Genomic DNA, 12423 nt, shown 5'->3' on the forward strand with positions numbered 1-12423 from the left:
ATTTCTCTGTCTCTTATCTTTTTCGTAGTCAGCACCTTTCCCAATTGACATTAACACACTTGCTAGAAGCAATTATTTGACAAGTCACTTTGAAGATACAACATCTATCTAACCCAACCAAAATTCATTCATCTCCTCAAACCATTTTTTCAATCGAAGCATTTAATTATTATTGTTCACATATATGGATATTATTTTACTAGAAATACACTTGCAGTGAAAAAGCCTGGCAACGACCCATTTTTCTGTCTCAAGTTGAACTCAGTGTTCACTGAGTCAGACTATAAAGTGTGCCCGTTGGGTTTAGATTGGCAGCGGCACACAGCTGATTTTAGAACGATAGAGATATGGAATTACTCAAAAGCCCAGGCTAGAGGTGAGAGTTATTGTTGGAAGGTTTGATTGATTGGATGTTTTATAGGAAGTAACCCTCTATTGGCTGACCATGGTCCTTTATTCTCTGTGATATGATTGGTTCCATTCCAGAACGGCGGTATTTTGCAACCAGTAAAATGCCACAGAATAATAGAAACACTTCATCAACATACGAATATGCTCAAGGCCACAAGCACATTTACAGGCGTCTAGCCCCGAGTACAAGAGTGTAAACACTCACTCAGGTCGGACCTTTGTTGCCTTTCAGCATCTATAAGAGGCTTTGAGAGGGAGTGGGAGAGATGGAGAGAGAGGGACAGAGGTTGAGAAAGAGAGGGATGTATAGGGAGTGGGATGGCTGGTGAAAAAGAGGTAGAGGGGATAGATAGAGCGAGACAGAGGGGCGGTGGGAGGGAGAGGGGAAGGATGCCTTCCCTCTCCCAAATGGCCACGCTCGGCTGAGCCACATAATGCGTGCTCAACAGTATAAGTCTGCAAAGGGCCCGCATCCATAGATCATTGTGAAGTGGCATGTGACCTATAAAAAAAACGCCGGCTGCTCCCTCCATGTTCACTGTGTCAGCAGAAAAAAAACAGAACAACAAAACAGCGGGATCGCAATAAATTCACTCCCTCCTCTCTTCTCTCTCTCTCTTTCTCGTTCTTGATTCATTGCTCACTGCCTATGCCGCTCTTTCTCTTCCTTTTTGCCTGTCCTTCTCTCCATCTTCTTATAAAAATAGTTGCTGCCAGTCCACTTTCTCATTCTCCCTGTCATACTCCCTCCCCTCTCTGTGTCTCTCTCTCTCTCTCTCTCTCTCTCTCTCTCTGTCTGTCCTTCTCTCCCTCCTCTCTTTCCCCCCTGCATCAATGCTTTCCCTAAGCATAGTACTTTTTCTCACCCCCCTCTAAGCACTGAGGAGAAAATTACAAGGTCGCCTGTACATCCATGACAGGCCACGGCCGTCTCCTCATCCCTTCCGCTAATGATCATTAATTACATGTCATTAACTAACATGCCACGGGCTATTCTTCCACATTTGTCATCTGCAACCGACTTCACATTCTGAATTCACTCCAATTAATTAGATTATTCTACTCGGCCGCTGCTGTTTCTCTGACTCTTTTTCTTGATCTCTCTCGCAGTCCCCCCCAACACACGCACACGCCCACGCCCACGCCCACGCCCACACACACACACAGACACACACACACACACACACACACCCCTCGCTTTCTCTCTCTCCCTGCCCCTTTTGCTCTTTCTCCTTCTCATCCTTCACTTGAAAGGAACCCGTCTTCATCTTCTAAGTTCACATGTGACATTCTCCGTCTTCCTCGCTCACCCATCTTGATGCTGGCGACCCGTTTCTCTCTTTTGTTCTCCGTTGCATTTGACCAACCTTTGAATGGTGCCGTCTCCTGCGCTGGCCTTCTCCATCACTCCTCCTCCTGATTGCGAGGCTTAATCAGCGGCTGGCTGCAGATGATGATTCAGTCTAGGCCACATCCTCAGGAAGGGAAAGGCTAGTGGATTCATTAAGAACATCCAGACCATCCCCACCCCCCCCCTTCCCCCCCACGCTATCCACATATCCGCTATCCTGCTTGCTGGCTGGCTCGCTAATTAAATCTCCATACATGATACCACTTGCTAAAGGTCAGAATCCATCACAATATCATTATTCTGTGATTAAACAAGTGTCTCCCACTTCCTCCGCCGCACTCGGTCGGCTAGCCTCCGCCTGAAAACACGACTGAATTGGGTGCCTTCATTTTTTCCCCCCTCTTTTTTGTCTTTTGTCCTCTCGCTCTCGAAAATCTCTTTTGTGCTTACTTTCTCTCGCTTTTCCCTCTTCCTAATTCTCTGACTCCCTTGTTAAAAGGACTGCACAGTATTGAAAAAAATTATATTGCAATTCTTGTGCTGAATATTACCGTTGCAATATGAGCTATAAGACATGTAGACTTTTTTCACTCTTCGTGTTTTGCAGCCCTTGAATGAAAAACAATTTTGGGTGAAAAATAAGATGCTAATGCTTAGGAATCATCCCATTAAGAAATAATGAAAGATTTGCCAAATATACACAGTACCGGAAAACACTGGTTAGGAAGTTGTCTGAGATGCTTTTCTCTTTCCAGTTTTGATTGTTTTTTGTTTTTTTTTCAATTAATTGTTCAGCCCTACTTATTCAATATGCTTCTTCAGTTTCCTTATTCTGTCCCTACATCTTTATAACCCGCATCTTACTTCTCACTTTCTTGTACTTTCTCTTTTCCCTGGCTCTGTGTCAGTGGTTTAATTCTGAAATCCTCCTGCTGTTTCATTAGTTCCTAATTTGATTGTTTTCCCTATTCAACATTTGTTATGTGCTGTTGCTGCTCAGCTAGCTGTTGGCAGGTGGGAGCATCCATAAACATGAATTTAGAAAATACCACATGCTTATCAAAACCTGCCTCCTCGCATTGAAACCCGCCAACAGAACAAAACAAGCACATAGATTGACTTCTTTTTACGCAAGTATGCTTTTGAGAAGCATACTTGCTCTATAATTTGTTTGTGTATACTTACGCTCCAATATACACATGCAGACACCAATATATACACACATTTGCTGCCACTTTTTACCTCTTTCAATATGAATGCGCACTGACTCGCATTAAAATTCCCTGTTTTGCATCCTATAAACTGTATTGATCTGCCGAGATTGATGGCACATATCCCCGAGATAACATCACTGTCAGGCGTGGCATCAGCCCAGTGTGTGTGTGTGTGTGTGTGTGTGTGTTTGTGTGTGTGTGTGTGTATGTGTGTGTGTGTGTGTGTGTGTGTGTGTGTGTGTGTGTGTGTGTGTGTGTGTGTGTGTGTGTGTGTGTGGGTGTGTGTGCACATGCTCTCTCTCCCCGCTCTCTTCAGTCCTAATCATTGTGACTGGTTTTTGGAACAGTCCCCAGGGCGCCATACAAAGGGGAGTTAAATCTACTTGGTGACAGCTCTTTTACTCCACGTCGACACTCGCGCATTCATGCTGAATTTTGAGCGCGATTCAGTCGGAGCGGTGCAAAAATACTCTCTCTGTTGAAATGCCCTGCGGATGCCTTAACAATGCAGCAAAGAGCACCTAACCCCAGCAGCATGTTCACAAAGACTGCTGCTCTTACCAAGACAATGAACTGCTTATTTGATTTTAAAACGATATAAAACACAGAATTGAGTTTTGCCAGTTGTGGCTGAAATTAGATTTCTGCTTATCATGGAATAAAACACGTATCTGTTTGTGTATTTCCCCCACAAAACATGTTCTTCTGTTTGACTGTGTCTGAATGTGTGTGTTCTCCCCAGAGCATACTGTTTATGTCCACACATCACTTTCCCTTGTCCGGCATTCATCCTAACGCCACATGGAGCTGTCCAACATTACTTGCCCTTGGGCCAAACACTGGACTCCCCCGCTATAATCTCTAGCCTGACATTTCCACTGCTTCTCATGCTCCCAGCAATTTATTGTAGATTTCCACTCAGCAGTAACGGTGTGTGTGTTTGTGTGTGTGAAGATTTTTGAATGTATGAGTGTATATGTACTTGAATATGCAGCGTAGAATTGTCTGCAGCACACAACAGGCTTTTGAAGCTGAGGTTCCTCTCTCTCTGGCATTCTCTGTCTCTCTCTCTCTCTCTCTCTCTCTCTCTCTCTCTCTCTCTCTCTCTCTCTCTCTCTCTCTCTCTCTCTCTCTCTCCCCCTCTCTCTCTCTCTCTCTCTGAAACAGGCATCTAAAGGCAGAAGAGCCTATCAGAGGAATGTAACGGATGGATGGATATAGGGTTGGAGGGCTTCCAAAGATGGTCTCAGTGAGGAGAGGATGATGGGAAGAGATGATAAGGCAGGAGAGAAGAGAGGGGAAAAAGAAGGAGATGCAGACAGAGTGAGGGATAATCATCTATTAAGGCGGGACACAGGACAATTAGAAAGATGTGATGAGATGCTGTTGGGACTGAAGAACAGAAAGATGGAAAATAGAGGAGAAGCAAGCAGGGCTAGCCTAGTATTTTTAGTGGAGAGGGAGTTGTGTGTGTGCGCATGTGTGCACTGTACATCTGACAGTGTGTGTGTGTTCATCTCACTGCTTGTGTGCACGTCTGACCTTTGTGTGTGTGTGTGTGTGTGTGTTTACACTATAGTGTGTGTGATGGTGTGCTCAATCATGCGTTGATAGTGTGATGGAGGGCACCGTGGATCAGTGGTCAGACAGATGACATGTTGGCAACACTGTCAGCAACAGTCCAGCTGATACTACACGCACACACACACACACGCACACACACACACACACACACACACACAGTGAACAAATGAAGGGTAGTGTGTGAGTTAAACTTGGGGACACCAAGGATTTTGCTCAATGAATGATTGTATGAAATGTGATTTCTCAACTTTCCTCCGGTGTAAGCAGACAGATCAATCGTATACAGTTTCCTCTAAATAGCTCTTGGCAGCAGACTAGTAACATGTGCATAACTGGGTATAAGAAACATTTTGCTTTATTGAGAAGATCAGAACAATAAAGTTTCCAGTTTTATGGTTTGCCTTCAATATAATAGTAAAAAAAGATGGTTGCATTAAATGATTAGTGTTAACACGATAGATGGCATCCCCCTTCATCCTAGTCCAAACATTCCCCTGCATATCTTTATATACAGCTGTAATAGTGATTACCATTTTAGTAGATGCTATACTTTAACGTGACTCACTGTTGCGGCAGGAGTCATACAGCCAATGTTTTATTATAGTGAAATTGAATGTTGACATTATTTCTTACAATGAACACTGCAAACCCACTTAGTCGTAACATAAATTCTTTAGTGCCGCCAATCATCCTGGCAGGCCAGTCATTTAGCACAGTGGGGCTAGAAGAAAATACTGGATGCCTAAGTGGCTAATTATACAAAGAGAAGTCAGTGGGATATCCATTTTTTTTTCTCCATTTTTCAGTCTTTAACGGTTCTCTTTCTTTGTTCTATGGTAGTTTCCCCATATAATCATTAATAACTCAACAGTAAGACAAGCTAATCGTAAACAACAAATGTTACACGAAAACTAAAACAAGAATCTACATTCAAAAAAACTAATTTAAATGGAAGAATCTACATTCTGAATTGTATAGTGGAAAGAAAGGAATTAAAATAGAGCCACATGCAGTATAATAATGGCAATAAAAAGGACTGGCTAGAAGTGCTGGAAAATGGACTCATTGGAGCCTCTAACGGTTGAGCAGTGATATGAGGCAAAATGTCTCTGTGGTTTAATGTGTGTCATTAACTTCCTGAACTAGCAGCCAATGGAACGGGTCCTCTCGACAGTGCAAGCCCAGATTAGGCCATACATCAGAGAGTGTTAGAGAGCGGATCTCTTTCAGTCTCTACTAATCGCATTGAGCAACTCTCTCTCTCTCTCTCTCCCTCTCTTCTCTCTCTCTCTCTCTCTCTCTCTCTCTCTCTCTCTCTCTCTCTCTCTCTCTCTCTCTCTCTCTCTCTCTCCTCCGCTCTCTTCTCTCTCACTCTCTCTCCCTCTATTTCTCTCCCTCTCGCTCTCACTTTCATGCTCTCTCTCTCCCTCTCTCTCCCTCTCTCTCTCTCTCTCTCTCACTGCCCTCCCTCTCTTTCTCTCCACTCTGTATCTGCTGATCCCTCTGCACAGTCCAGAAGAGAGCTCTCTTTGTGCTGGTGCTGGCAGGCGGACAGAAGCAGAGAGATGGATATGGCTGAGAGTGACCTGATTCTGCCTCAGTGTCTGGCCTCTGTCCAAAATCAGAGCCTCTGCTCTCCTGTCCCGGTGTCTTCGGGGAGGAGCCCTCTGTCTTTCTCCTCTGCTGCTGCGCTGCGGGACTCTGGCCGCTGTACCTGCCAGACCTGGGCAAGAATCGAGTTGATTGTGGGTTCACCTATGAGTGGCTTGAGGCAGTGTTTGATTTATAAATCAAGCATTTCATGTGATTTCACACACATATTCAACTGTATACTACTAATGTTTTGTACACTGTCCAATATTTTGTTATATTGGCAGTGCCCAGGGAGAGAAGTTTGGAGAGAAAAACAAGATGACAAATTATCCTTAAGGTTTATATGTGGCCAATGTTTGCCAGTATTTAACAAAGACAAGTGGGAAAGCATTGGTCATTTGGACTTCGGCCAGAAATGTTTGAGATTTGGAGTGCAAACAAAAAAAGACACCATGCAAAAGCAGTAGTGAGAAATGGCAACCCACTGAGTTGGAGAATGCATTAATGAGATGGGGTGAGAGAGAGAAAGAGGAAAATAATAACATGTAAAAAGTTGTACAAGCAGTGAGAGAGCGGTGTCTGGCAGACTGCGTCAAGGGCTACATTGATATTACTTGGCCTTCTGACTGGAGATGGCTATGGCATTGCTGCTACAAATGTCCTGTTTTAGTGGTGGAATAATGAAAACATGAGTGCCTCCTGAAAGAGTTGACAAAGTCGATTTCATTAGATTGCGATATGCTGGGCTGTGATTGGCAAGCGGCAGAAATAGTGACAAGAGATGAGAGACACATACACACATTTTCACACATACATATGCAAAGACGCCCTCTTCTTTCACGTGCAACAAATTCACACTTTCAGAATTGACACTCTTCACACTTGCTCAGACATACACACACACATACACACACACACACACACACACACACACACACATACGTTCACAGAAACAGATCATGTGAAGTCCTCGCGTCTAACATTGAAAACCACTTTTACCTTTTTGGAAAAGGAATCAATCTCGAGAAATGGCTGCCAGTTTATTTGTTATCATTTGAGGAAGCTTTCACTCACCAAGCCCCCAAATACTATACACACACAAACACACACATACACACACACACACTTTCTGCGTGTGCGCACTTTTCTCATTTCCTCTCTGATAGCTCCTGTTAACCTTTGAACCCCCGGGTGATGAGGCTCCTTTGTAACTGATGGTAACAATGATGAAAATCAACTCCGCATTCTCTCTCATCACGGAGAGAGAGAGAGGGAGGATTTTTTTTCCTTTTTTCTCACTAAAAGATAGAATATGGATTGGGTGGGAGTGGAGGCATGGAAGACCGTGTTTTTTTTACTGGTGATTGGAGCAAATATAAGTGGAGCCCAGTGTTGGCAATTGTGTGTGTCAGGAAGGAAGAGGACAGGTCTTGATGATGCATTGTTGTCTCAGAGATAGGAGACAGGTCAGTAGGAAGAGTAACGCTAAAATCCAGAGTGATATTTCACTGTGATTTCACGGTGTGACCCTGGTTCTCAGCAGAGCGCCATTAGTCTACCAGCTAGCCACGGCGAGGCTTGTAGGACAGAGACTACATCCTGACAGCAACTCATTCTTAAAAGGTCAGGGGGAAAAAGGCAAGGAGAGAGGAGGGAATTGGAGGGAAAATGGTCTACTTGAGTGTGTTTTTTGATGTGGTTTTGTGTTGCACAAATATTCATCTGATTACCCTCTCTCTTTCTTATCTCCTCTCTCTCGCCTTCCTCCATCTTGTTCTACTACCCGTATGACACGATCTTGACCTAAATGCAGGTCGTCTCCATCGATCACTCATACCATTCCGTATAACCCCATGTTATAGCCTAAAGCTTAGCCTGGCCTAGACAAGCCATATTCCATTTGTCTAATGAAAGTAGACCCCCATATTTCCTCTGTGGCACAGTCCGAGGCTTTCTGATGATGATGGCCTTTAGTGAAAGGTTGTCAGGAGACACTCGGTGCTCGCAAGATTGATCAAGACCCCAGGGAGTGCACTTCCAGGAAGAAAAACTGAAAAAAAAAGACATGAAATAAAAGACCCCCCTGTCCACAGCAACCTCCCTCTAACTGCTCTAACCACTAGGTTTTATACACTAGTCTGGATCTGAAATGGTTGGATAGGTTTAAGCCAAATGGAAGCCAAGATGCTATCTTTTTGAAGCCTGGTGGTCTGGATTTGATCTGAAGGTATTTTTTTAAGGCTCAGAAGACTTGCCATGAACTAAATATTTGATTGTGCTTCCTGCAGCCAAATTTAAAAATATGCTTTGCCTGCCATGTTCCTATTTTGGCATTTAAAGTCAAGTCTGATTCCGATAAACCTCGTCTTTGGCTTATAATTGATTTATTTTTTATCACCCTGGTGTGTCCAATCATTCATAACAGACCAAGGCTGTTTATGATGAATTACAGGGGCTTTAGCAGCAACCTGTCACCTTCATTTGAACGTCCAAATCAGTCCACTGGGAATTGCTTTTCCTCAAATCATAACAGTAACAGGTGTGGATTTAGAAACCTCATAACCACTATCTGATCTAACCACCGACATTTGTTTTCTGTGGTGTTTTGTAAGAACACAAAGGCAGTGTCAACTGCCATGCCATTTCTCCTCACAATAACCCACCACATTGCTAAGCTATTAATCAATCAATGCCTGCTCCAGTCCTAAAGCCACTGTCTCAAATCCATCCATACATACAGAATAATGACCATTCCCCCGGCACCATTATTCTCTTATCAAAACCCATAAGTCATTCCGCTTTCCAGTGATGGGTATGAATATCCCCTTGGCTGGTTTAAAGCACATGCATGTAAACACAAAATGTAGAGACACACACAAATCATGAAGCACTCCCATCTTTATACAATCACAAAATCACGGCAGCATGTCCAAAGGAGAAAGCATAACAGATGAACCCCTTCAAGAGTTGTATTTTTCCCCATTCTCAGTCTATTTTTACACTTAGATGCATTGCGGTGATTTGCCTGAGAGCTGTGTGACGGGGCTGCACTCCGTTCTCTTTTTTATTTCACCCAGTTCACTTTGAATCATTTCACATTGAATATCCTGCTGCGCTGGCATTTCTGCAGTTGCCGCTTGCGTCGGGTGAATTGGTGGTGGTGGTGGTGGTGGTGGTGGTGGTGGGGGGGGTTTGTGCCTGACAGACTAGCCCCTGGCGCTATTACAGGGCTGGAGCTTGACTGCAGTCTTCTTCCATCTTCATCTCTTCTCTCTCTACGTTTTTCCACATTCGCCTTTTCTTGCATGTGCACACATACAGTATACGCTCACACACAGAAACTTTTCCCCTTTGTTGACCCCCACCCCCCATCCTGCCCCCTCCCTTACGCAAATACTCACAGACACACACACTCACACACAAACCATCGCTTCTTCTCCTTTTTAATCTCCATCTTCCGGTCATAAAGTCAGTTGTAGGCCTGTATCTGGAGGAGCATGCTAAATACCAGACTGTCTTCCAAACTTAACTCAACCCTTCCAGCTCTACTCACATTTATTCATCTCTTTGTAATGATGGAACTCATAGAGGCCTGGTCCAAGCAGTGCCCTTCACCTTAGAGCTGGAGCTGAAAACATTCCTAGTATTTGTGTGTGAAACTGAATCGGTTCGGAGACATTGATCCGCAGGAGCACCAAGTTCCCCCCTTCCTCACTCCTTCCAGTGTCTCTCTTGAACACACACATACTCAAACGCATGCTGACAGAAAGGCATGTGCACTGCCCACAGCACATGTACTACGTTTTCCCCTTCCATCCACAACAGCTGCACTAACCCCTCTTCTCCTCCACCGCAGCTCTTGACCATTGACGATGACTTCTGCGGCCTGGACATGAACGCGCCGCTGGGCGTGTCTGAGATGGTGCGCGGCAAGCCTCTCTTCTCCGACGCCGCCGACAAGATGACCTCTGTCATCGCCTACGTCTACAAGAACCACTCGCTGGTCTTCGTGGGCACAAAGAGCGGACGAGTCAAGAAGGTAAGGAGGCGCGCCGGGCAGGGATGAGGGGTGGAGGAGAGGAGAGATGGCTGAATGGATGAATGGATGCAGAGATTTGGTTTCTCCCTGTTAGAATGTGGAGCAAGCGCTGGGAATTGGGGATTGGTGGATTGGCGGAAGGGTAGTAGTAGTAAGGCAGATTGACTTTCAGGCAAACCAGCTGAGTTGGCTGTTTTTGCAGGAGGAAGAGGTGTTTGTGTGTGTGTGTGTGTGTGTGTGTGTGAGAGAGAGATAGAGAGAGAGAGAGAGAGAGAGAGAGAGAGAGGAGGAAGTGAATGTGTGTATTCCACTTTAGAGGGAATCTGTGTGTGTGTGTGTGTGTGTGTTTTGAGGTAGGGGGATCAGGAGAGCCCCTGAGGGGGTTTTATTCCTAGAGCCAAGCCTATCTGGTATCTCTCAACATCCTCCTGATCCACTGCACCATATATCACACATACACTCATCTATACAGAGCATTAGGAGTATCTGCTGTACTTTTCCTGCTGTTGGACTTGCATAAAATCCAGCGCCCTGGGGGGAGATTGTAGCGCACATCAGCATGTTGCAGAACTTGCGAGACAGCACAGATCAGCATGTTGCAAAATCGATTAGGCCAAGTTTCTTATCTGTTTCTCGAGGCATATTGAGGCATCAGTATAGGATGCAATACTGTACATCATTTATTGAATGAGTTACTGCATTATATATCAATACAAGAACATATCTGATTGACAAGTCTCATTCCTACTGTGTAATATTTATATAAATTGTTAGTTATTGTAGTCAGAGAAAAGGGTTTTGGATGCCCGGCTTTTAAACTGTTTAAAGCCTTTGGAATTCTTTTTCCAGCAGCAAGTGTCAGCCATAGCATTTGTGAACACCTTTGACCATAACACACCCCCAACCCCCAACCCCCCCACCCCCCAAAGCATGTCATACTCAGTGTGACAGCAAAGCCCTTGGCTAAACAAGATTTGTCCCCTCTGAGATAAACAGGGCTGGATAAGCCGGGTTTTGGCGTGTCGGGAGTTCCACCTTGGACTCCCCTCGTGTTCCTGTGTCCTCCCCAATCTGGGAGCCCTTTTCTGGACTAATGGGATGATGCACCGCTGCTAGGTGTGATGGAGGGGTGGTAGCTCGTGTGTATTTTACCTCTCTCTCCCTCTCATACATGCACACACACACACACACACATAGCTCGGCTGGCTAACGTACAGCAGGGCCATGACTGAGACTAATGCTGGGCCAACTAGGCCGGCGAGCCTCACAGGGCTGGGGAGAACAGCATTACACAGAGAGGAGGAGAGGAGAGGGATGGAGCGACTGAGGGATGGAATCAGACGGAGGGGTAGAGCGAGGTTGTGCTGGAGGGGAGAGGTGGGACAGAGATGTGATGTATTTCTGAAATGCGTGTCTGAGAGGGAGGGAGAGAGAGACAGAGTGTGAAAGAGTTAGCTCTGGATGGAGGGCTGGATGGAGGGAGGGAGGGAGGGAGAGGGACAGAGTGGAGGAAGTTGAACAGATGTGATGGAGGCCTAACACAGAACTAGCAGCTGATGGGTGGATGTGTAGATGTGTCATGTTTTCCTAATCCTCCCTGGGCTGGTTTGTTGATGAGATGCAGGGAGATCATTTCCCTCACATTGCTGTTGTCGTTGCTATTGTTCTGTACAGAAACAGCGTGGTATAGAACTTTTGTAATGCCTGCTGTTTATGTGTGATGATGAGTGAGAGGCAGGGGAATTTAATGAATGTGAGTGTGTTAAAGAGTGTTATAAGCCGTTTTCTGGGTTTTCAGAATATTGCTTATGCTCTGGGAAGTTAGAAATGACTTTTGTTCCTGGTTAAGTTCATGTTTTTCCTCATCCCCATCCCAGATTTCCCTCTCATAACCACAGTATTGGCACTTGAGAGAATCCTGTCTGCAGGATTTTGTCTTTGTTCTCACTCATACCCAAACTGAGCGACGATCAGACTGTGCACATACAGTATTAAGCAGGCACACAATGAAAACCCACAGGCAAACACCATCTTGGACAAAAGGTGATCAATACACCAACACAGATGTACCGTACATGCACACACTTAGCCCCATTACGTCCCCACTCTCCCCTCACACACACACAACTCCTCCGCCCCTGTCGTTATTGTATACCATTAGATGACATCAGAGGCAATAAAAGACAACAACAAGACAATAAAAGGTCCGAGCCTCAGCCCACCCTCCTTCA

General features: G+C 45.0%; 1 protein-coding gene across 1 annotated transcript in view; it reads left to right on the forward strand.

Moving 5' to 3' along the window:
• The window catches only part of LOC139644378 (plexin-A4-like), a gene marked incomplete at its 3' end in the record, with an annotated part of 195934 nt that overhangs the window by 33258 nt on the left and 150253 nt on the right, over positions 1-12423 (forward strand). Inside the window, exon 3 of the mRNA XM_071519745.1 lies at positions 10010-10192. Coding sequence (XP_071375846.1) covers positions 10010-10192 — 183 coding nt within the window. The remainder of the gene's footprint in view (positions 1-10009; positions 10193-12423) is intronic.

Source organism: Centroberyx affinis, unplaced genomic scaffold, assembly GCF_046629955.1.
Source record: "Centroberyx affinis isolate AG114_WGS23_722 - 3 ecotype Tasmania unplaced genomic scaffold, CSIRO-AGI_Caff_v1 ptg000729l_1, whole genome shotgun sequence".
Taxonomy (NCBI): domain Eukaryota; kingdom Metazoa; phylum Chordata; class Actinopteri; order Beryciformes; family Berycidae; genus Centroberyx; species Centroberyx affinis.